Source organism: Delphinus delphis, chromosome 8 (assembly GCF_949987515.2).
Source record: "Delphinus delphis chromosome 8, mDelDel1.2, whole genome shotgun sequence".
In the NCBI taxonomy this organism is placed as follows: Eukaryota; Metazoa; Chordata; class Mammalia; order Artiodactyla; family Delphinidae; genus Delphinus; species Delphinus delphis.
In genome coordinates, this window is record NC_082690.1 from 83626088 (window position 1) to 83649441 (window position 23354).

Below are 23354 nucleotides of genomic sequence, written 5' to 3' on the forward strand. Positions count from 1 at the left end.
AATTCACCTTTTGTTCCCAGTATATTCTTACGTATTGATTTTACCAAGTGAACCCAGACATCTGTCACACTTATCCAATACAGATCCTTTTCCTTGGCAATGTAGTTATAACATCAATCAGTCACCTGGCCTTTCACCTCTAATTCCTATTGCCACTGTCTGTCAATTATTAAAGCTTGTCCGTTTCTCCAAATAAGTTATTTTTAAAAACTGAAATACACAGTGACTCCTGTGAAAAATATATGTTTCTTAGAAAAGCATGTAAATGTTCATGATTAATTTCTTCATTAAAATTACTTTTCTGGTTTGAAAACTAAAGTTTATAAACCCATATTTCAAAGACTTCTAGATATTTTCTTTTAGAACATATTCCCTGAATGGTAGTATTAGCACTTGTAATCCAAACTCCAGTTTGAGGAAGACAACACAAAAAGAAATCCAAGCTGAGTGGCATTATTACAAGGGTCTTCAAATGGAGCAAAGTGGTTTGTCTCTGGTTGAACCCACTGAGAGTCACAGAATGACACCCACCTTGAGCTGCAGGCCTCCTGGGATAAGAGTGTTTGCTGGAAGGCTTTTAATGTGTTCGTAGACATAAGAGGAGAATTGCTCCTGCTCAGCCTGTAATTGGGGGCCAAGTTTAGAGAGATGACCTCTGTTGCTTTTGATAGCTGTCTGCAATTCATCAATCAGCCTGTTCACCTGGAGGGGTTAAATTACAAGAGTTGTTAGCAAGAAGTAATTGTTGATGTCACACCTATTAGATTTTTGAGTACTTAGTTTGATGTGGGGAAGATGACTTCAATAGAAGAATCTGAGTATAGATCTATGTTCAAGTAAAGCGAATAGGCGATATATACATTCCTTCATCAACAAATTTTATTTATGGGAAAATTTCTAACTTTGTACTTCAGTAATATGGAATAGGTACCCATTTACAACTGCTGAATAAAAATTGTCTCTAGATACAAAAAGAACCATATACATTGACAAGTTTGCCAAGGACTTTTAAACTGCTTAACAGAATAAGACCTCTCTAAAACTTTAAGTAATCCAATATATGCGCCAATGACCATATTTAATTCTATTACATGTACCTTCCTTTTAAGAATATTTTATTTTACCATCTGTATGTTACCTTTAAAATTTGTAATATGTATATTAAATTCATTAACATTTTGCGGCCTTTTAAATGAATCAGTCTGTTCTCTTCCTTCCAAATACTTTAAAATATAATTTTCCAAATTTCATAAATACAATTTTTCAAAATATCCATACCTCAAAGACAATGCTCTATTCTAGACAATATTTTGAATATATACAAATTTCTGAATAATGCACAGAATTTTTCCAGAAACAGCAAAGGCTTAGAAACATGTACCTTTTATATTTAAATTTATGGATTTCTAATCAGAATATTTAAGAGACATATGAACTTGACTTACAGGTTATTAGTAAGACATACTGAAGACTCAAAAATAGTAAGTTAATATTTTAACCCTTATAGTTTACAAATTAAAAATCATTACAATTCTTTGACCCTTCACTGTGTTATATAAACTTATATTCTCTCTAATAGATTGGATTCTTACATAAACACTGGTCGATATATGCTAGTGACTAAAAGAGATGAAAAGCAGGAATTCTCTTTATCCATGATCTTTAAAGTGATCAAATTAGACCCATCTTAGAATTATGAATGACTGTGAACAGGGCATGGATTTTTGAAATCTTGGGTTAAAATGCTGGCTCTTTCATTTACTGACTGAGAGGCTTTGAACAGGTAATAAAAAAACCTCATTCACAAATGAAGAATAATACTGACCTTACCATGTTAAGAATTAAATTAGATTAAAGAATGGACAGCACAATGGCTAACCTATAATGTCGCATGTACATGGTGTATTATTACAGTGTTTTCATTTTTAAATAGAGTAGTTTTCTGCAAATCAAGTTTTAATTGTTTTTCTTGGCCTGTCTTTCCTATTCCTACCATTATGTCACATGAAGAAGATAAAAATTTGAAACTAATTGCTACATAGATTCTCAACCTCACTTCAGTGTCCACAGATAAAATGCAAACTCCTTCTCCAAGAGTCTCCCATGTAATGACAGCTCATTGTCTTTCTATCTCTCTCAGCTGAAAATATGGTATTTGCCCCTACCAACTCTGATGTTAAATCTATGATTTCTATCCCTTCCACAGAGGATTTCAGGGAAGGCAATGGAAGTAAGTTTGTACTATTATACATATGACTTGAATATTTACTTTTCTACTTTACCTAGTTAATTTGAAATATATATATAATATTGTGTGTGTGTGTGTGTGTGTGTATATATATATATATATATATATATATATATATATATATATAACTTCAACTATATTTAGCTTTTCCCAAGAACTTTAGAAGCATTATATGCATATAAAGCTAATTTAAATGATTCCTATTTTTCTTTGGTGTCCCATATCTTTCTTATTTGTCCCTATGTGATCAATCATATACTTTCTTTTAAACAATGCTTTTTTCTAAACAAAGAACTGGCAAACTTCTTCTCTATAAGAGCCAGATAATATTTTCAGTTTTGTGAGTTATAATGTCTCCATCAAAACCATTCGACCCTGCAGTTGTACTTTGTAAGCAGCTGCAGACAATATGTAAACAAATGGACAAGGCTGTGTTCCAATAAAACTTTATTTAGAAAAACAAGCAATGGGCTAGATTTGGCCCCAGGGCTTCAGTTTATCAACCGTTCTTCTAAACACATATATTTCCTCTCCTTCCTTTCTTTTCTTATAAGTAATACTCTGGCCAAGGCTTCATCTCCTCATCCCCTCCTGCTACTGGTATTACCAATACACCTACTGAGTGGCCTCCCTGTCCCTAGTCTCTCCCCCTGTAATCCATCCTGTCATCTCCACCTAATTAATCTACCTCCAATAGTATAAATAAACCTTCAAGTAGCTCCCCCACCCACTGCATTCCTCATCTTGCTATTCAAGATTCAAGACCTTTTCTTACTTTCTAGAACAAATTTCTATGCTTTCCACAGTACAGTTAACCCTATAAGAAAGTCATAAAGCTTAAAATATGGCAATGATGGATGATTCAATATTAGTCAATGCTTTTCATCCTTATCTTTACATACTACCTTTTAGCAGTATTATCCTCAAAGACGATGGATAATAGTATATTCTACATACCAAAGCTAGAGACCAAAGCAGACCAAGTAACTTGCTCTTATAAGTATGTGACAAAATTAAAATCTAATATCCAAAGGCCTGAAATAGAAAGAGTCTACTTCTGGAAAGCACCGATCCTCTCTGAACCTACACCCAGCATCATTTGATTCAAGAAGATATAATTTTACATAGTCTTTAAAATATACTAAGTATCATGCAATGTGTTTTGTTAGTCAATAATACTGCTCTCTTTAATTTTATGTACTGTACCTAGTGCTACAGCAAGCCACCAAAAAAAAAAAAGGACGAATTTCAGGCTTTGATTTGAGAGCATCTTTATACGACTTGTTTTACTGTCACAATCCATAGCCTTTCACTGATAGGGAATTTCACGTGACATCAGAAATCAACCATACAATTGATGATGTCATTTGCATTCTAAAGGGCTATTGGTTAAAACCTTAAAAGTTTCATTTCCCATAAATTCTTCGTTGCTTCAAAAAATTTCTCTATCATTTTTGCCATTTTCCTTGGCCCCATGATTATCTGTTAATGTATGTGAAGCATAATTATAGCAATCATGGCCTGTATTTTTAATAACTTAAAACTATCAAATAAGATGCCCTAGTAAAGATTAACTTATATCTTAAACATAGGAGAAAATATATCAAGAATCCTGCCACTGACGTTTTGATAAAGTTTCCAACCAATTTTCCTCAAACTTTGTTACTTTAAAAATTCATAAGGAGATAACCAACAAGGTCCTACTGTATAGCACAGGGAACTCTACTCAATATCTTGTAATAACCTTTAGGGAAAAAGAATATGAAAAAGAATATATATATATATGTATATGACTGAATCACTTTGTTGTACACCTGAAATTAACACAACATTGTAAATCAACTATACTTCAATTTAAAAAAAATGCTTTTTAAAATTGGAAAAAAAATTCCATAAGGTCTTTTATTCTCAAAGTGCTCCATTTTACGTGTTACCCTGAAAGATAATGCTATGCATGAAATAACTCATATACCAAAATCAGATAGGTAAAACAATACTCCTGAATTATATTACATGATACGATTTTTTTTTTCCAATCACAGATGTTGCTAAAAGGGGGGAAAATGTTCTTTAAAATTCTTCATCATGAATCTTTTTTTCCTGCAAATCCTTTTTTTTTTTCCTCTCTACAAAGGCAATGTGAATGGGGGCAAAAGAAGACAAAACTTGACCTTTTGTGATCCCAGCATTAATGGGTCTGTTCATAATTCAATCTATGTGTGTGTGGGAGCATCCATGTGGAAACATAGAGGCCTGAGAGACATAAAGCCTTTCCCTTTAAACATTATCTGACCCTATCAGTCCCATTCACAAAAGAAGGCTTACGTATGCATATGTTGAAAAAATGCACCATCTCATTGTGCAGCCGAAAGCCTACACATTCTACTCTTCATTCTCTGTAGAAATGCAGCACGGAAGTGACACTTGTACAGAATTTGGGAGAGTGACAAATGAGCAGAAGGTAGCAAAAAAAAAAAAAAAAAAAAAAGAGTATTCTGGTGAGGAAAAAAACCAAACTTCTGAAAGAATGCAAATGCACACCTGTCTATAAACATATACATAGGCTTTTTTGCATAAGATGTAGGGCATTTTGGTCATTCATGCAACCCTTGAATTTAGTTGAATTCTCAAGATGATTTAGAGTAAACAAAATATTGTTCTGTTTATAATCATTCTAAAATGTATACCTATCAAAGTTGTACACTCTGAACCATACATTGTGAATACTGTACTTTATCTATTATGAATGACTCTTTGAAGAGCTCCTGGTTTTTCTAGTGATGAGTTCAGCTGTTGGCCTGAATGCTATGTGGCCTGGAGTCCATATATGTTAGTGAGGAGACTCCAGAGCACTTTATACTGAATTGCCACTTGAAATCAGCACAAAGGGTGGCAGCCTCCACGCTAGGAACATCATCTTGGCATGCAGCATATGGGACAGTCTTGAAGCCGGGTCAGCGCTTAAACTTAAGACCAAGACACTTTCTAATTTACAGCATAGTTAAGAAGAACCAGAAAGGGGACAGGGAGATAAAAATGGGTGTTTTAAACTCCCTAAAGTCTCTTACTTGGTTCAGGCCCAAGGGTACAATGTTTTTCAGGTTAAGAAGTGAACATAATCAGACTTGACAAATGAAGGCTAGAAAAGACATAGGAATCTGTGAGCAAAATTAAGTATCTTTTAATCTTAAAATTAAGGATGAGCTGCAGTATAACCACAGGAAAACTGAAATACCATGTCGTATTCCAATCACTTCCACTACTCCCAACTTTCTAATAGATTTCCAGACCCCTTCTGAGATGGAAGTTATTTTGGAAGATCTATATTGTTTCCAGCCAGGGGTCACTTATGTGCTGCCTTTAGGCCTATCTGAGTCCAACATCCCCATCAACTCATGGGGGAAGGGGTGATTGAAAATAGAGACATTTAAAAACATCTTTATAACTCATCTGGCAAGAGGGGTATGATGATGGCAATAAGGATGATGTCAAGTATACTTTTGGAGGAAGCAATAAGAATGCACTTCACAGACCTCTGGCTACAGGAGCATAATTGACCAAGGGTCCAAGCTATTATGCTCTTACACCCATCACCAGGTTGGCACCAATGTCCAGGGATACTAAAGCAGGTCCAACCCAGGGAGTCACAAGACTCCTCTGATGGACAACTTTGACTCAAGGATACGCCAGCAGCTTTGCCAAACCCTCCTTAGACTGCACAACAGTCTAGGATACTTCCACCCAGTCTTCCCTTCCTCTCTCCTTCACTCATGTTCAAGCCTGCATTTCAGTCTGACAGGTCTCCCAGCCTTTCCTAGAGCTCTCCCCATTTTCTCTCATGGCATTTCTTCTATTAAAATCCATACACATTAAAAAAAATTCGATCCTGGTGTCAACTTTTCAGAGAATCTGGAATAACACACTTTTAAACTGACAAAAAAATTACACACAGATTTCTAGTAGACCATTCCTAAAAAGCTTGATACAGTTCAACATATACCATCACATCGAAGTAGTCTCGTGATGCATACGTTATTATTATTCCCAGTTTTCATGTGGAAAAATTACATGAAATAAAATAAGATTTTAAGATAAAAATACAGACAGCAGATACCTAAATCTAAATCTCAGATTTCACGATGTTTACTTAAGGTTTTGAAATATGTCTAGAAATATAGTATTTTGTAAAAAAAACTGTGGGCAAAATTAAATGTTGGAGTAATCTCCCCATCCCCATATTTTTCATTTCTTTTTACCATCATGATTTCACATCTCTGTATATGAATTAGGCACAAAACTTGATGTCACTGACTTACACATCAAAATTAATAAATCACTTTCAAATTAATGATATAAAAATTATTCTCATAGTGTATGGAATATATTTAAAGGTTCTTACACACACACATTCACACCCACACACACAATCAATATTCCCTTCACTGTGTGATTTTTGAAGCAAACAAAAGGCATTTGGAGTCAGCTGATCAAGCAAATATGTGACCAAATAAGGCCCTTTGCAGGAGAAAAAGTGATGTATATAGGTACTAAAGAAACATTAAGATGATAATAAAGGAGTACCAAATAAGCATTAATACTGTTGGATTTTCCAGAAAAAATAATTTTCATTTCCAGCTTTGGTAAGAAGGTGGCATTAAAAATGATATTTTTAGCATAATGATCATTTTCCTGGGCCACTTCAAGTTTCCAGTTCCATTGAAATTATAGTTTTGCATAAAATATCAACAAGCAAAATAATTACAATATTTAAAATGCAGAAAATAGTTCATCTATTCATTCTTTTAGATTATTTCTATTTGTTCTCTAATAATAATTTGTTATTATAGATACAATTTTAATTATACTAATTCAACTAGAGATTTTTATTTACATTTCCTGAAGTTGATGATATCAAGATATATGATAGATTCATTTTAAACTTACTGTGAAAATGTAATAAACTGTGATAAACAACATTTTTCAATTGGATAGAGGACAATATTTTTTAAATCTAGAACCAACAACCTAGTTTTTAACTTGTTAATATTAAGTGGAATGAGTCAGAACTATAATTTAAAAGTATACAATTGTTATTTGTTATATCTTAGAAAAATTCAAGTTGAATTTTTCTTATGAAATATTTCCTACTGAGATTACCAATCAATGTTTATAATATAATCTTTAATACTGCACATATATAAGCCCCAAATATTAAGGTAGTCTCTAACTTAAAGAATTGAATTCACTCAGGAAAATCTGATGCATTATACTTGTTCATCTATTGTAAAATACATAGTTAGCAAAGGAGATGCAATTACCATGATAAGAAAATATTAAAACCCTAAAGCTTGGATAGATTTCCTTGCCAAAATGTCAAAAGAGAATTATATGAAAGTTTAATTTTTAAATATTCATGCTATCTTATTCTTTGAAGTTGCTTATAGATTTTATTTACTGACAGTAGTACATGGAAATTAGCAAATTCATGATCTTTCCTCAGAAAGATTAAATGCTTTTGCATTCCAGGAAACTACATGAAAATCATTTTTCCCTTTTGTCTAACACCAATTTTGTATTATTATTTCATTTATGGAATATGCTGTCAACTTCACAGCATGAGCTTTGGAGAGAAGAAGCCTTGCGTTAATAGTCCTTCTTTACAATATTGTCTACAGAATCTTATGATTAGTTCACTTAGGCTTGACATTTATAAACTACAGTTTTTCCTTGATAAGAGGTAACATTGCTAGCATTTCTAAAATTCAGAAAGATAATTCTATTCCTAGAAAGTCAGAAAATAAAAATAAGATTTTATTATTTGTTCAAAGTTCAATAAAATTTTAATGTTTTTCCTATGTTAGCATAGTCCATAATTTCTAGATTCCAGTTGCATGTAATAATTTCCTAATTTAGGAAATTTATGAGGAAGTATTCATAAGTAGTTTTCAGAAAATTATAATATGATTTATTCTTTCAAGCATATAACTATTTTTCAAGCTGCCTATATCAATACAATGATTTCCAGTTCTGACCAGTTTTTTTCATTATGTTTTATCAGATAACCAAAGTTGGTTCACTACCAAATCAAAGTAAAATCTGCCTTAATTTTAAAATTAGTATTTATTGTAGCTTTACAATACAATTTAAAAAGTAAGTTCCTTACTTCTTCTTGTGCCTTATGGTGTTCCTTTGCTGTCATTGAAAGAATGACTTTTTCGGTAATTTTCCCTTTCTGTTCATCCACAGCCAGGTTCAACTAGAGAAATAAATAAATAAGTAAATGACATGAAAATAGGCACCTATTGACACCTAATAGCAATGTTTATTCAAACAACTAATTTAGCATAATCATGGAAGGTGATTTCAAATGAATTTGGCCCATACGTATGTGAAAATGAATTCCATTTAAATAAGTCGAAATGTTTTTTTTTTTTTTGAAATGTTTTTATATTTAAAACATTTAACACTATTTTTCACTTCCACTTTTATTGTTTTTAAGCTTACTAAAATATGATTTGGGAAGGGGTCCTAAATTGCAGACATTTGACACTGATGAGTACCTTTTAAAAGCATTTTGTCAAAATTAACATAGCAAAATTTTTTAAAATTAGGCTGATACTCCTATTCAAATCTTTCATTGTCAGTAGGGAATAAATTGGCTGCTGTTATGTCAGGATAAGAATTCAAGGAAATAAACCAAAAGCAAATGTCAATTCACTGTCGAATGGTTCAAAATGATTCACAATATTTCACAACAAAGAATAAGTTTTACCTTAAATACCTGAATGGTTACTTCCAACCTGCTCCATGAACAGAGCCAGACAGAGGTCTTCTACTACTGCTGTAAACCCATGTTATAAAAAGGTGAATGTGGCTCATTCTATATTTCTTTATAAACAATCCCCACCAAAACAACATGCTATTTTCAAAAAAAGGAAAAAGCTAAACTCACACAGTAATATTCACTCAGCAGATTGGTATTAATAGGAAGAAAGAAAGTAACAGCCTGATACAGAACCTTCTGAATTGGAATATTTAACAATTCTTAGGCAATGGACGTGCCACGTAGTATCCCCTTATTGAAGATTAAGAATGAATAAGGACCATGTTTTTTGTTTTGTTTCTTTTGTTAATGCTGTTGTTATTTTAAATAGGCTTTCTCAATTGTATGCCTGGCAAATCATGTTTGAGTTAACATGAATCTCTAATCTATACCCTGCCTGAAGACCCACTCCTATACTTGGGATAGAATGGGAGTGGGGGTCAACAATATAACCTCCTCAATCTACCTATTCTTATATACTATAAGAATAGTATCAAACCTGTGAAGTCTTCATCTACTCATATGTGACACAGCTCAGTTTATCAGAGATCCTGTTTTGGGAGAGGAGAAAAGTCTAAGGAATCCTTAGGTGATCCTAATGATCAACTTAGATAAGGAGTTGACAAACATTTCTATAAGAACCAGATAGTAAATATTTAGGCTTGGGGAAAAGGGGGACAGACAAGTCTCTTTTGCAATTACTCAACTCTGCCCCCATAGCATGAAATAGAAAATACATAAACAAATGAGCGTGGCTATGTTCCAACAGAACTTAAAAAACAAAAAAGAGGCAGACTGAATTTGGACAGCAGGAAATGTTTGCAAATGTTTGCCTGTCCTAGACAGAGAACCACTGAAAACAAGTTTTTAAAAAAAAAAAAAAAAACATGTGATATACGTGATGACTACAGGTATAATGCTATATGGTATATTTGAAAGTTTGTTAAGACAGCAGATCCTAAGAGTTCACCAAAAAAACCCATTTTTTTAAACCATATGAAATGGTGGATGTTAACTAAGCTTACTGTGGTAATCATTTCACAATATATAAAAGTAAAGTCAAAAAATAATTTAAAAATTAAAAAAAAAAAGTCAAGTCTGCTATTCACCTTAAACTTACACAGGGCCATATGTTAATTGTATCTCTGTAAAAACTGGGAAAAATCATCATGTGAAGCTATTCTTAGAATCAATCTCCCCAAGAAATATTTTTTCCTGTGCTAAAGTAATACAGAAAATGTAATATTATAAAATGTCAAATATCAAACTCAACTTCCACACAAGGAAGCCTATGTGTAAACTGTGGCACAACGTACTTGTGTCAAGTCTCTATGATTATTTCTTTATCAGGGGAGTCTCATTTGTCAGGGAGGATATGTGAAGGAGAGTGACTGGGGAATATTCACCAAGGTCATCTTTTCTTCACAAAGTTAATTTCCAAATGCAAAAACATTCAGAGCAGATCTTTTTTGAAAGGAAGCAAAACAGAACAAAAACAGAGCTATAAAACTCTTCGGTGCCACTGCAGTAGGTCCGATTCAATGTGGTCTCCCAGGACCATGACATGTAGAACTGCTTCCAAGTAACTCTTTAAAAGGTAGGAATTCTTTACCTATAAAACCACTGCAGTTGGAAAAATCACCTCATTCTAACATTCAACTTCTAGCACTATCCTAATCTACATAAGCTGAGGGAAAAACATATCAACACTGAAAAGCATTATATGCATAGTACCAAATAGAGAACCCAGTAAGATATTGAAAAATAAATTGTCAACAAAACTAAGGATACATACATGGGGCCTTTTCTGAAAACAGCCTAGACATTCAAAAAGAGAGATATCTTAATACAATCATTTAGAGGAAATTATTGAAAGTAAAAAGTCAAATTAAGAGAACGCATTTTCACTTTGAGGTATTAATAATATGCAGTGCAAACAGCATCTCTCCCTCAAATTCCAGACACAATAACAACAGTAAGATTCTTCTCTCCTGTCACTTTGGAAGAGAACATCCTGTTTCTTCATTAAGACAAAACTAGATGCTTTTGATTTGCTGTTCTTAAAATATATGAAATAATTTTTTGTCAATGGGCTTGAAATTTCTGAGGCTAATTTTCATGTATAAAGAGGTAGACACTTCAAATTAAAAATCAAAACAAACAGGAAGGATGAACCTTGAGGGCATTATCCTAAGTGAAAAAAGTCAGATGGAGAAAGATAAATAGCACATGATCTCACTTACATATGGAATCTTAAAAAAGAAAAAAAGCTCATAGATACAGAGAACACTGGTGGTTGCCAGAGGTGGAATGGGGGTTGAAAGGTGGGCAAAATGGATGAAAGAAGTCAAAAGGTACAAACTTTCAGTTATAAAATAAGTAAGTCATGGGGATGTAATGTACAGCATAGTGACTATGGTTAATAATAGTGTATTGCGTATATGAAACTTGCTAAGAGAGTAGATCTTAAAAGTTCTCATCACAAGGAAAAAATCTGTAACTATGTATAGTGAGGAATGCTAACTAGACATTGCAGTGATATTTCTCAATATACCTCAATAAAAAAACAGAAAGATGGCTAAAATTTGTATATAACTATGAAAAGCCAAATCTCTACCAAACAGGGGAGTGGAAAATCAAGTTGCTTTTTTCTAACTACATCATGCCCTTTTAAAATGTGAGAAAACACCGCCAAATATTTGTGATACACATCAAAACTTACCAAGCTAAATAGGAAGGTTTAATTCACCATTTTCGCCAGAGCTTGCTGCTAAGAGTTTAAAAATATGTAAGTAACAAACACTGGCTATCCTAAAGTAGGTTAAAGTTGGCTCATTCAATATTAATGGTAACCAGAAAAAAACAGACGAGAGACTACTCAAAGACAGTAGCAGATATGGAAGAAACAAGGAACACAATGGCTCTGTCAAAGAAAAATGAACAAAATGATTCAAGACAATGGTCTGGTTAGAGAAACAAGATTAAAAAGGAGTAAGTTCACCTCAAACAATTTGTTTAGGAATTAAGAAAAGAAATCCACAAAAGTATACCTGAAACAACAGATTCCCATGAAATGATTTCTAGTGGTTGTTACCTTTTAGACTATATTTTACATAAAACTATTAATGCTAACGTAGCAGACATACTTTCTCTAAAGCCCTAAAGGGTCATAGATTACTAATGTATATATAGTTTTATACAAAACATATGGCCCATTGTGACTATAATAGAAAGTACTCTTAAGTTTGAGGAATTCTTCAAACATTTGCTGGCTCAGGAAAGCTCTACTATGGACATCCTAGAGAGGAAAACAGGCTCAAAACCTCCTGCTGGAGAAATACAGACAGAACAGCAGTAATCTCATTTTATGGTATCATTAACATTATATGGCTTTTCTGTCCTGTTTTTTTAACTCCCCAGAAAAAATATTTTAAGGCATATTTATGAAAATCATAAAGACTAATTGTATAAAAAATTTAACATGACATTAATATAAAATAAAATCTATTTTATAGGAGAAAATAACTCTAAAGTAAATGCTAGAGTCTAGTTATTAATATTTTTAGAAAAGCTACAGTAATCAAACACTGGTATGTTCTATCTAATTCATATTGACATTCCAGATAGGTACCAGCCAAAGAGGGAAGAGTCTATTAGTCTAACCAAACTGTCAGTGCTCTGAACTGTAGTTCTACATGCAGTTTTCTCTGTATTCTCCAGAAAAGCAGTTAAAGATTTAAATGTGAAGCATATGATATGTGTTGTGTATAATGTTCTTAATAAAGCAACATAACCCAAGAAGAAAACTGAATCTATCTTTCTATCAAAAATCTTTTTGACCAGTAAATACTGATCTATTAATAAATTATTTGATCCATATTTTACATGCAGATCAATACAGGCAATACAGTTTAGCATAAACAACAGGACAATCAGCCTTCATATATATTGACAAGTTTCCCAATGGTCTGTTAATATACAAAAGACTGGGACAAATTACTTATTTATATATACAAAACATGGTTATAAAGACCAGCTGCAGGTATTTTTTTGAAAAGTGCATTTTAATAAGGTCCTATTCAGTTAGGGAACAAATGGGGAAGAAGTAGTTTGCACTACAGAGTTTAGCGCCAGAGCTTTCTCTTTTTCTAACCACGAAATCAATCATTTGTCCAGACTGTGGGAGTCAGAGTTAGTTACTGAAAAGAGCTCCGTACATAAACAAGTCAATAACTCATTGTGTGTTATTGTCGAGCTGAAGAAGTCGGCTTTCAAAAAGCTGCCCCTGCTTCTCTCAGAATGAATGTCACTGTATTCAGAGACTGGGAGAGAGTCCTTTGTTTCCAGCCATTGCTGGCTGCCATTTATGTATGAGAACAGGAGGTGGCTGCTAGGAGTGCGAGGGAAGACACTACTTGGTATCACGGATGTCCAGAAAAAAACTCTGAATTTTGTCAACCTAAATAATTTGTGCGTGGAAATGCATTAATGGAATTGTTAAAGAGTGGCCACACACATAAAAATTGGTAAAGGAATTAAACGATAATGAGTCTGTATCATGTTAAATTGGATCAGGCTGATATTTTTGGTTCCCTGCCTGTCAACAAAGATGAAACCAAAATATAGGCAATGGTTTGAAAAGTTCAAATGTACAAAATCAAACTGATAAACAGGTCAACATGTCAAATCAATGCTATCCGTTCCTGCCATAAATATTAAAGGTGGGAGAGGCGGAAGATGGCAGAAGAGTAAGACGCGGAGACCAGCTTCCTCCCCACAGATACATCAGAAATACATCTACACGTGGAAAAACTCCTACAGAACACCTACTGAACGCTGGCAGAAGACTTCAGACCTCCCAAGAGGCAAGAAAATCGTCACGTACCTGGGTAGGGCAAAAGAAAAAAGAATAAACAGAGACAAAAGAATATGGATGGGACCTGCACCAGTGGGAGGGAGCCGTGAAGGAGGAAAGGTTTTCACACACTAGAAGCCCCTTCGCAGGCAGAGACTGCGGGTGGTGGAGGGGGGAACCTTCAGAGCCGCGGAGGAGAGCACAGCAACAGGGGTGCAGAGGGCAAAGCGCAGAGATTCCCGCACAGAGGATCGGTGCCAACAAGCACTTACCAGTCCGAGAGGCTTGTCTGCTCACCCGCCGGGGCGGGCGGGGCTGGGAGCTGAGGCTTGGGATTCGGGTCGGAGCGCAGGGAGAGGACTGGGGTTGGCGGTGTGAACACAGCCTGCAGGGGGTTACTGCGCCACGGCTAGCCGGGAGGGAGTCTGGGAAAAAGTCTGGACCTGCCGATGAGGCAAGAGACTTTTTCTTCCCTCTGTTCCTGCTGCGCGAGGAGAGGGGATTAAGAGCGCTGCTTAAAGGAGCTCCAGAGACGGGCGCGAGCCGCGGCTAAAAGCGCAGGCCCCAGAGACGGGCATGAGACGCTAAGGCTGCTGCTGCCGCCGCCAAGAAGCCTGTGTGCGAGCACAGGTCACTCTCCACACCTCCCTCCGGGGAGCCTGTGCAGCCCGCCACTGCCAGGGTCCCGGGGTCCAGGAACAGCTTCCCCGGGAGAACGCACGGCGCGCCTCAGGCTGGTGCAACGTCATGCCGGCCTCTGCCGCCGCAGGCTCGCCGCGCACTACGTGCCCCTCCCTTATCCCCGGGCCTGAGTGAGCCGGAGCCCCCGAATCAGCGGCTCCTTTAACCCCGTCCTGTCTGAGCGAAGAACAGACGCTCTGGCGACCTACACGCAGAGGCGGGGCCAAATCCAAAGCTGAACCCCAGGAGCTGTGCGAACAAAGCAGAGAAAGGGAAATCTCTCCCAGCAGCCTCAGGAGAAGCGGATTAAATCTGGCCAATCAACTTGATGTACCCTACATCTGTGGAATACCTGAATAGACAACAAATCATCCCAAATTGAGGAGGTGGACCTTGAGAGCAAGATTTATTCTTTTTTCCCCTTTTCCTCTTTTTGTGAGTGTGTATGTGTATCCTTCTGTGTGAGATTTTGTCTGTATAGCTTTGCTTTCACCATTTGTCCTAGGGTTCTACCCGTCTGTTTTTTGTGTTGTTGTTTTTTTACTTAAAAATTTTTTTTTAAAATAACTATTATTTTAATAACTTTATTTTATTTTACCTTTATTTTATTTTATTTTATCCTCTTTCTTTCGTTCTCTCTACTTTTTCTAACTTTTATTCTGAGCCGTGTGGATGAAAGGCTCTTGGTGCTCCAGCCAGGAGTCACGGCTGTGCCTCTGAGGTGGGAGAGCCAACTTCAGGACACTGGTCCACAAGAGACTTCCCAGCTCCACATAATATCAAATGGCGAAAATCTCCAAGAGATCTCCATCTCAACTCCAACACCCAGCTTCACTCACGACCAGCAAGCTACAGTGCTGGACACCCTATGCCAAACAACTAGCAAGACAGGAACACAATCCCACCCATTAGCAGAGAGGCTGCCTAAAATCATAATAAGTCCACAGACACCCCAAAACACACCACCAGATGTGGACCTGCCCACCAGAAAGACAAGATCCAGCCTCATCCACCAGAACACAGGCACTAGTCCCCTCCACCAGGAAGCCTACACAACCCACTGAACCAACTTTAGCCACTGGGGACAAACACAAAAAACAACGGGAACTATGAACTTGCAGCCTGCAAAAAGGAGACCCCAAACACAGTAAGGTAAGCAAAATGAGAAGACAGAAAAACACACAGCAGATGAAGGAGCAAGATAAAAACCCACCAGACCAAACAAATGAAGAGGAAATAGGCAGTCTACCTGAAAAAGAATTCAGAATAATGATAGTAAAGATGATCCAAAATCTTGGAAAAAGAATAGAGAAAATGCAAGAAACATTTAACAAGGACCTAGAAGAACTAAAGATGAAACAAGCAATGATGAACAACACAATAAATGAAATTAAAAATACTCTAGAAGGGATCAATAGCAGAATAACTGAGGCAGAAGAACGGATAAGTGACCTGGAAGATAAAATAGTGGAAATAACTACTGCAGAGCAGAATAAAGAAAAAAGAATGAAAAGAACTGAGGACAGTCTCAGAGACCTCTTGGACAACATTAAATGCACCAACATTCGAATTATACGGGTTCCAGAAGAAGAAGAGAAAAAGAAAGGGACTGAGAAAATATTTGAAGAAATTATAGTTGAAAACTTCCCTAATATGGGAAAGGAAATAGTTAATCAAGTCCAGGAAGCACAGAGAGTCCCATACAGGATAAATCCAAGGAGGAACACGCCAAGACACATATTAATTAAACTGTCAAAAGTTAAATACAAAGAAAACATATTAAAAGCAACAAGGGAAAAACAAATAACACACAAGGGAATCCCCATAAGGTTAACAGCTGATCTTTCAGTAGAAACTCTGCAAGCCAGAAGGGACTGGCAGGACATATTTAAAGTGATGAAGGAGAAAAACCTTCAACCAAGATTACTCTACCCAGCAAGGATCTCATTCAGATTTGATGGAGAAATTAAAACCTTTACAGACAAGCAAAAGCTGAGAGAGTTCGGCACCACCAAACCAGCTTTACAACAAATGCTAAAGGATCTTCTCTAGGCAAGAAACACAAGAGAAGGAAAAGACCTATAATAACAAACCCAAAACAATTAAGAAAATGGGAATAGGAACATACATATCGATAATTACCTTAAATGTAAATGGATTAAATGCTCCCACCAAAAGACACAGACTGGCTGAATGGATACAAAAACAAGACCCATATATATGCTGTCTACAAGAGACCCACTTCACACCTAGAGACACATACAGACTGAAAGTGAGGGATGGAAAAAGATATTCCATGCAAATGGAAACCAAAAGAAAGCTGGAGTAGCAATTCTCATAACAGACAAAATAGACTTTAAAATAAAGACTATTAGAAGAGACAAAGGACACTACATAATGATCAAGGGATCGATACAAGAAGAAGATATAACAATGATAAATATTTATGCAACCAACATAGGAGCACCTCAATACATAAGGCAAATAATAACAGCCATAAAAGGGGAAATCGACAGTAACACATTCATAGTAGGGGACTTTAACATCTCACTTTCACCAATGGACAGATCATCCAAGATGAAAATAAATAAGGAAACACAAGCTTTCAATGATACAGTAAACAAGATGGACTTAATTGATATAGGACATTCCATCCAAAAACAACAGAATACACATTCTTCTCAAGTGCTCATGGAACATTCTCCAGGATAGATCATATCTTGGATCACAAATCAAGCCTTGGTAAATTTAAGAAAATTGAAATTGTATCAAGCATCTTTTCCGACCACAGCACTATGATACTAGGTATCAATGACAGGAAAAGATCTGTAAAAAATACAAACACATGGAGGCTAAACAATACACTACTTAATAACAAAGTGCTCACTGAAGAAATCAAAGAGGAAATCAAAAAATACCTAGAAACAAATAACAATGGATACATGAGGACCGAAAACCTATGGGATGCAGCAAATGCAGTTCTAAGAGGGAAGTTTATAGCAATACGGTCCTACCTTAAGAAACAGGAAACATCTCGAATAAACAACCTAATCTTGCACCTAAAGCAATTAGAAAAAGAACAAAAAACCCCCAAAGTTAGCAGAAGGAAAGAAATCTTAAAGATCAGATCAGAAATAAATGAAAAAGAAATGAAGGAAATGATAGCAAGGATCAATAAAACTAAAAGTTGGTTCTTTGAGAAGATAAACAAAATTGATAAACCATTAGCCAGACTCATCAAGAAAAAAAGGGAGAAGACTCAAATCAATAGAATTAGAAATGAAAAAGAAGTAACAACTGACACTGCAGAAATACAAAAGATCATGAGAGATTACTACAAGCAACTATATGCCAATAAAATGGACAACCTGGAAGAAATGGACAAATTCTTAGAAATGCACAACCTGCCAAGACTGAATCCGGAAGAAATAGAAAATATGAACAGACCAATCACAAGAACTGAAATTGAAACTGTGATTAAAAATCTTCCAACAAACAAAAGCCCGGGACCAGATGGCTTCACAGGCGAATTCTATCAAACATTTAGAGAAGAGCTAACAGCCATCCTTCTCAAACCTTTCCAAAATATAGCAGATGGAGGAACACTCCCAAACTCATTCTCTGAGGCTACCATCACCCTGATACCAAAACCAGACAAGGATGTCACAAAGAAAGAAAACTACAGGCCAATATCACTGATGAACATAGATGCAAAAATCCTCAACAAAATACTAGCAAACAGAATCCAACAGCACATTAAAAGGATCATACACCAGGATCAAGTGGGGTTTATTCCAGGAATGCAGGATTCTTCAATATATGCAAATCAATCAACGTGATACACTATATTAACAAACTGAAGGAGAAAAACAAAATGGTCATCTCAATAGATGCAGAGAAAGCTTTCAACAAAATTCAACACCCATTTATGATAAAAAGCTTCCAGAAAGTAGGCATAGAGGGAACTTTCCTCAACATAATAAACGCCATGTATGACAAACCTACAGCCAACATCATCCTCAATGGTGAAAAACTGAAAGCATTTCCACTAAGATCAGGAACAAGACAAGGTTGCCCACTCTCACCACTCTTATTCAACATAGTTTTGGAAGTTTTAGCCACAGCAATCAGAGAAGAAAAGGAAATAAAAGGAATCCAAATCGGAAAAGAAGAAGTAAAGCTGTCACTGTTTGCAGATGACATGATAGTATACATAGAGAATCCTAAAGATGCTACCAAAAAACTACTAGAGCTAATCAATGAATTTGGTAAAGTAGCAGGATACAAAATTAATGCACAGAAATCTCTGCATTCCTATAGACTAATGATGAAAAATCTGAAAATGAAATCAAGAAAACACTCCCATTTATCACTGCAACAAAAAGAATAAAATATCTAGGAATAAACCTACCTAAGAGGACAAAAGACCTGTATGCAGAAAATTATAAGACACTGATGAAAGAAATTAAGGATGATACAAATAGATGGAGAGATATACCATGTTCTTGGATTGGAAAAATCAACATTGTGAAAATGACTCTACTACCCAAAGCAATCTACAGATTCAATGCAATTCCTATGAAACTACCACTGGCATTTTTCACAGAACTAGAACAAAAAATTTCACAATTTGTATGGAAACACAAAAGACCTTGAATAGCCAAAGTAATCTTGAGAACGAAAAACAGAGCTGGAGGAATCAGGTTCCCTGACTTCAGACTATACTACAAAGCTACAGTAATCAAGAGAGTATGGTACTGGCACAAAAACAGAAATATAGACCAATGGAACAGGATAGAAAGCCCAGAGATACACCCACGCACATATGGTCACCGTATCTTTTTTTTTTTTTAAACAATGAAACATTATTTTTGCCATTAGATTAGCAAAGATTTTTTTTAAATTTTATTTATTTATTTTTGCTGTGTTGGGTCTTCATTTCTGTGTGAGGGCTTTCTCTAGTTGTGACAAGCGGGGGCCACTCTTCATCACGGTGTGCGGGCCTCTCACTATCGCAGCCGCTCTTGTTACGGAGCACAGGCTCCAGATGCGCAGGCTCAGTAGTTGTGGCTCACGGGCCTAGCTGCTCCATGGCATGTGGGATCCTCCCAGACCGGAGCTCGAACCCGTGTCCCCTGCGTTGGCAGGCAGATTCCCAACCACTGCGCCACCAGGGAAGCCCCTGGTCACCTTATCTTTGATAAAGGAGGCAGGAATGTACAGTGGAGAAAGGATAGCCTCTTCAATAAGTGGTGCTGGGAAAACTGGACAGGTACATGTAAAAGTATGAGATTAGATCACTCCCTAACACCATACACAAAAATAAGCTCAAAATGGATTAAAGACCTAAATGTAAGGCCAGAAACTATCAAACTCATAGAGGAAAACGTAGGCAGAACACTATGACATAAATCACAGCAAGATCCTTTTTGACCCACCTCCTAGAGAAATGGAAATAAAAACAAAAATAGACAAATGGGACCTAATGAAACTTCAAACCTTTTGCACAGCAAAGGAAACCATAAACAAGACCAAAAGACAATCCTCAGAATGGGAGAAAATATTTGCAAACGAAGCAACTGACAAAGGATTCATCTCCAAAATTTACGAGCAGCTCATGCAGCTCAGTAACAAAAAAACAAACAACCCAATCCCAAAATGGGCAGAAGACCTAAATAGACATTTCTCCAAAGAAGATATACAGACTGCCAACAAACACATGAAAGAATGCTCAACATCATTAATCATTAGAGAAATGCAAATCAAAACTACAATGAGATATCATCTCACACCAGTCTGAATGGCCATCATCAAAAAATCTAGAAACAACAAATGCTGGAGGGGGTGTGGAGAAAAGGGAACCCTCTTGCACTGTTGGTGGGAACATAAATTGATACAGCCACTATGGAGAACAGTATGGAGGTTCCTTAAAAAACTACAAATAGAACTACCGTACGACCGAGCAATCCCACTACTGGGCATATACCCTGAGGAAACCATAATTCAAAAAGAGTCATGTACCAAAATGTTCATTGCAGCTCTATTTACAATAGCCAGGACATGGAAACAACCTAAGTGTCCATCATCAGATGAATGGATAAAGAAGATGTGGCACATATATACAATGGAATATTACTCAGCCATAAAAAGAAACGAAATTGAGCTATTTGTAATGAGGTGGGTGGACCTAGAGTCTGTCATACAGAGTGACGTGAGTCAGAAAGAGAAAGACAAATACCGTATGCTAACACATATATATATGGAATTTAAGAAAAAAAAATGTCAAGAAGAACCTAGGGGTAAGACCAGAATAAAGACACAGACCTACTAGAGAATGGACTTGAGAATATGGGGAGGAGGAAGGGTAAGCTGTGACAAAGTGAGAGAGTGGCATGGACATATATACACTACCAAACGTAAAATAGATAGCTAGTGGGAAGCAGCCACATAGCACAGGGAGATCTACACTACCAATATATAAAACAAATAAAGGCAACATGAGTTCCCAGATATAACAACTACGTATTACAGTGCCAGTCAATGTGTGTGCATGGAGGGGATTTTATGAAGACAGAAAATGGAATGTCATGTAAAAAATTGTTTTGGATTCTGGATTTTGCTTTTATTCCTGTCATTAATTTTATTCTAACCTTTGATTCCACCATAATGCTAATGGACATATATACACTACCAAATGTAAAACAGATAGCTAGTGGGAAGCAGCCGCATAGCACAGGGACATCAGCTTGGTGCTTTGTGACCACCTAGAGGGGTGGGATAGGGAGGGTGGGAGGGAGGGAGATGCAAGAGGGAAGAGATATGGGAATATATGTATATGTGTAACTGATTCACTTTGTTATAGAGCAGAAACTAACCCACCACTGTAAAGCAATTATACTCCAATAAAGATGTAAAAAAAAAAAAAAGACATATCAACCAAAAAAAAAAAATATTAAAGGTGATTCATGGAACTCTGACATGGGGTTTTTGATGTGTGTGTGTGTGCGTGTGTGTGTGTGCACGCGCACGTGTGTGTGAATCTCTTTAAGAAATGATTTCATGTGTCAACACTTGTAATGTTAAAGAAATCTGAACTATTTTTGACTTAAAATTAATTTAAATATCCTTTAGAGTTGAACTAAACCTAAAAATCATGATACAAATATTATACTCTTATTTCATCTTAATGTTTATTAAAAACCTACTATTTATTCAAAATCAAGCTAGGGACTGTGAAGAAGCACCAGACCAGGGTTCAAGGTTTATAATTAGGCTGGGCAAATGAAAAATACACATGGTCTGTTTAATAAATGGTCCTCATGGTGGGGCGGGTAGGGATGGTCTCTGAAATCTTTAAACAAACGCTTAGCTCTTAATTAAATGAACTTGGTGTTATAGGCAAGGAGAGAGTTGGAACCTAGAACTGAATCCAGTTGATTCCAAATCACCTCACCAATTTAGAAAATCACAGAATTAAATAATATAACATGCTTTCACATGCAACAACTGTACTAGACATTTTTCTAGGTAGAAATAGGTTAATAGCAAAGTGTGATATGGTTGAGGAGACAATAAATAAATAAAAAACAATAGAAAGTGAGAAACAATATATGGCAGAAGGTAGATCATAATTCAAATGGAGGTATAAACAATATAATCTATAAGTATAAAGGGCAAAAATATTATTGGGCGATGGAGCGGTTGGAGACAGAAAGTCAAAAAACGATGGGCAGTACCTAGCTAGGAAAAGAAGTGATAATATAGAGCAATATTATTAATTAGTATTACTAATTAGTCATTAATTACATGATAAAATTTGTTCTAAATACAATCAGTGATTGCTTTGACAGGACTTTGGGAGGGAAAGGAGAGAAAACTGAGCCTTAAAGCATAAGCAGAGAGAAAGGACATAGCTGATCCAAGTGGGCAAGCCTTGGCAATGGTCTGAATGGAAGAAGTGACAACAAGGACTAGATGGTTAGTGTAACCTAATCTATTTCTTTTCTTTCTTTCTTTTTTTTTATACAGCAGGTTCTTATTAGTTATCTATTTTATACACATCAGTGCATATATGTCAATCCCAGTAAGGTGCTAGTCCTATAGTAAGGGCATAATGGAGGACTCAGTACTTAGCTTTCCCTTGGCTCAGCCCCAGCCTCTCAAGCTATATATACTTAACTCAGTTCCAGTCTTAGACCTGGACCTTAAGAAAGTCCTGACCTAGCCCCCACTTCTAACAGGGTTATCTCACTTAAATCCCTTCTACAAAAAATTCAAGAGTGCCACTTTTACACTTGGGGAAAAGAGCAGAATCCTTAATTCAAAACTAGCCGCGAATTCTGTCTCTGCCACAAATTAGTTGAGACATTGGGCAATAGTGATGGTTCATACAGCCCAGGCCTTCCAAAGCCAGGGATTCCTCTCCCATCCTTGCCAATCCTTTGAACAAAAGCTACCTTTACCAGAGCCTGTAGCTTTTTTTTTTTTTTTGCGTTATGTGGGCCTCTCACTGTCATGGCCTCTCTCGTTGCGGAGCACAGGCTCCGGACGTGCTGGCTCAGCGGCCATGGCCCATGGGCCCAGCCGCTCTGCAGCATGTGGGATCTTCCCGGACCGGGGCATGAACCCGTGTCCCCTGTATTGGCAGGCGGACTCTCAACCACTGCGCCACCAGGGAAGCCCCAGAGCCTGTAGCTTTTTGAGGTCAGTTTGTTTAAAAAGAGAATTTTAAAAAGAAATCTTCATAA

The 23354-nt window shown here is 36.3% G+C and overlaps 1 protein-coding gene across 1 annotated transcript in view; it reads right to left on the reverse strand.

The window, feature by feature from the left end:
• The window catches only part of DCDC1 (doublecortin domain containing 1), a 465581-nt gene that overhangs the window by 235284 nt on the left and 206943 nt on the right, over nt 1-23354 (reverse strand). The window contains 2 exon segments of the mRNA XM_060019694.1: nt 532-702; nt 8412-8504. Of these exon segments, the coding sequence (XP_059875677.1) occupies nt 532-702; nt 8412-8504 (264 nt within the window).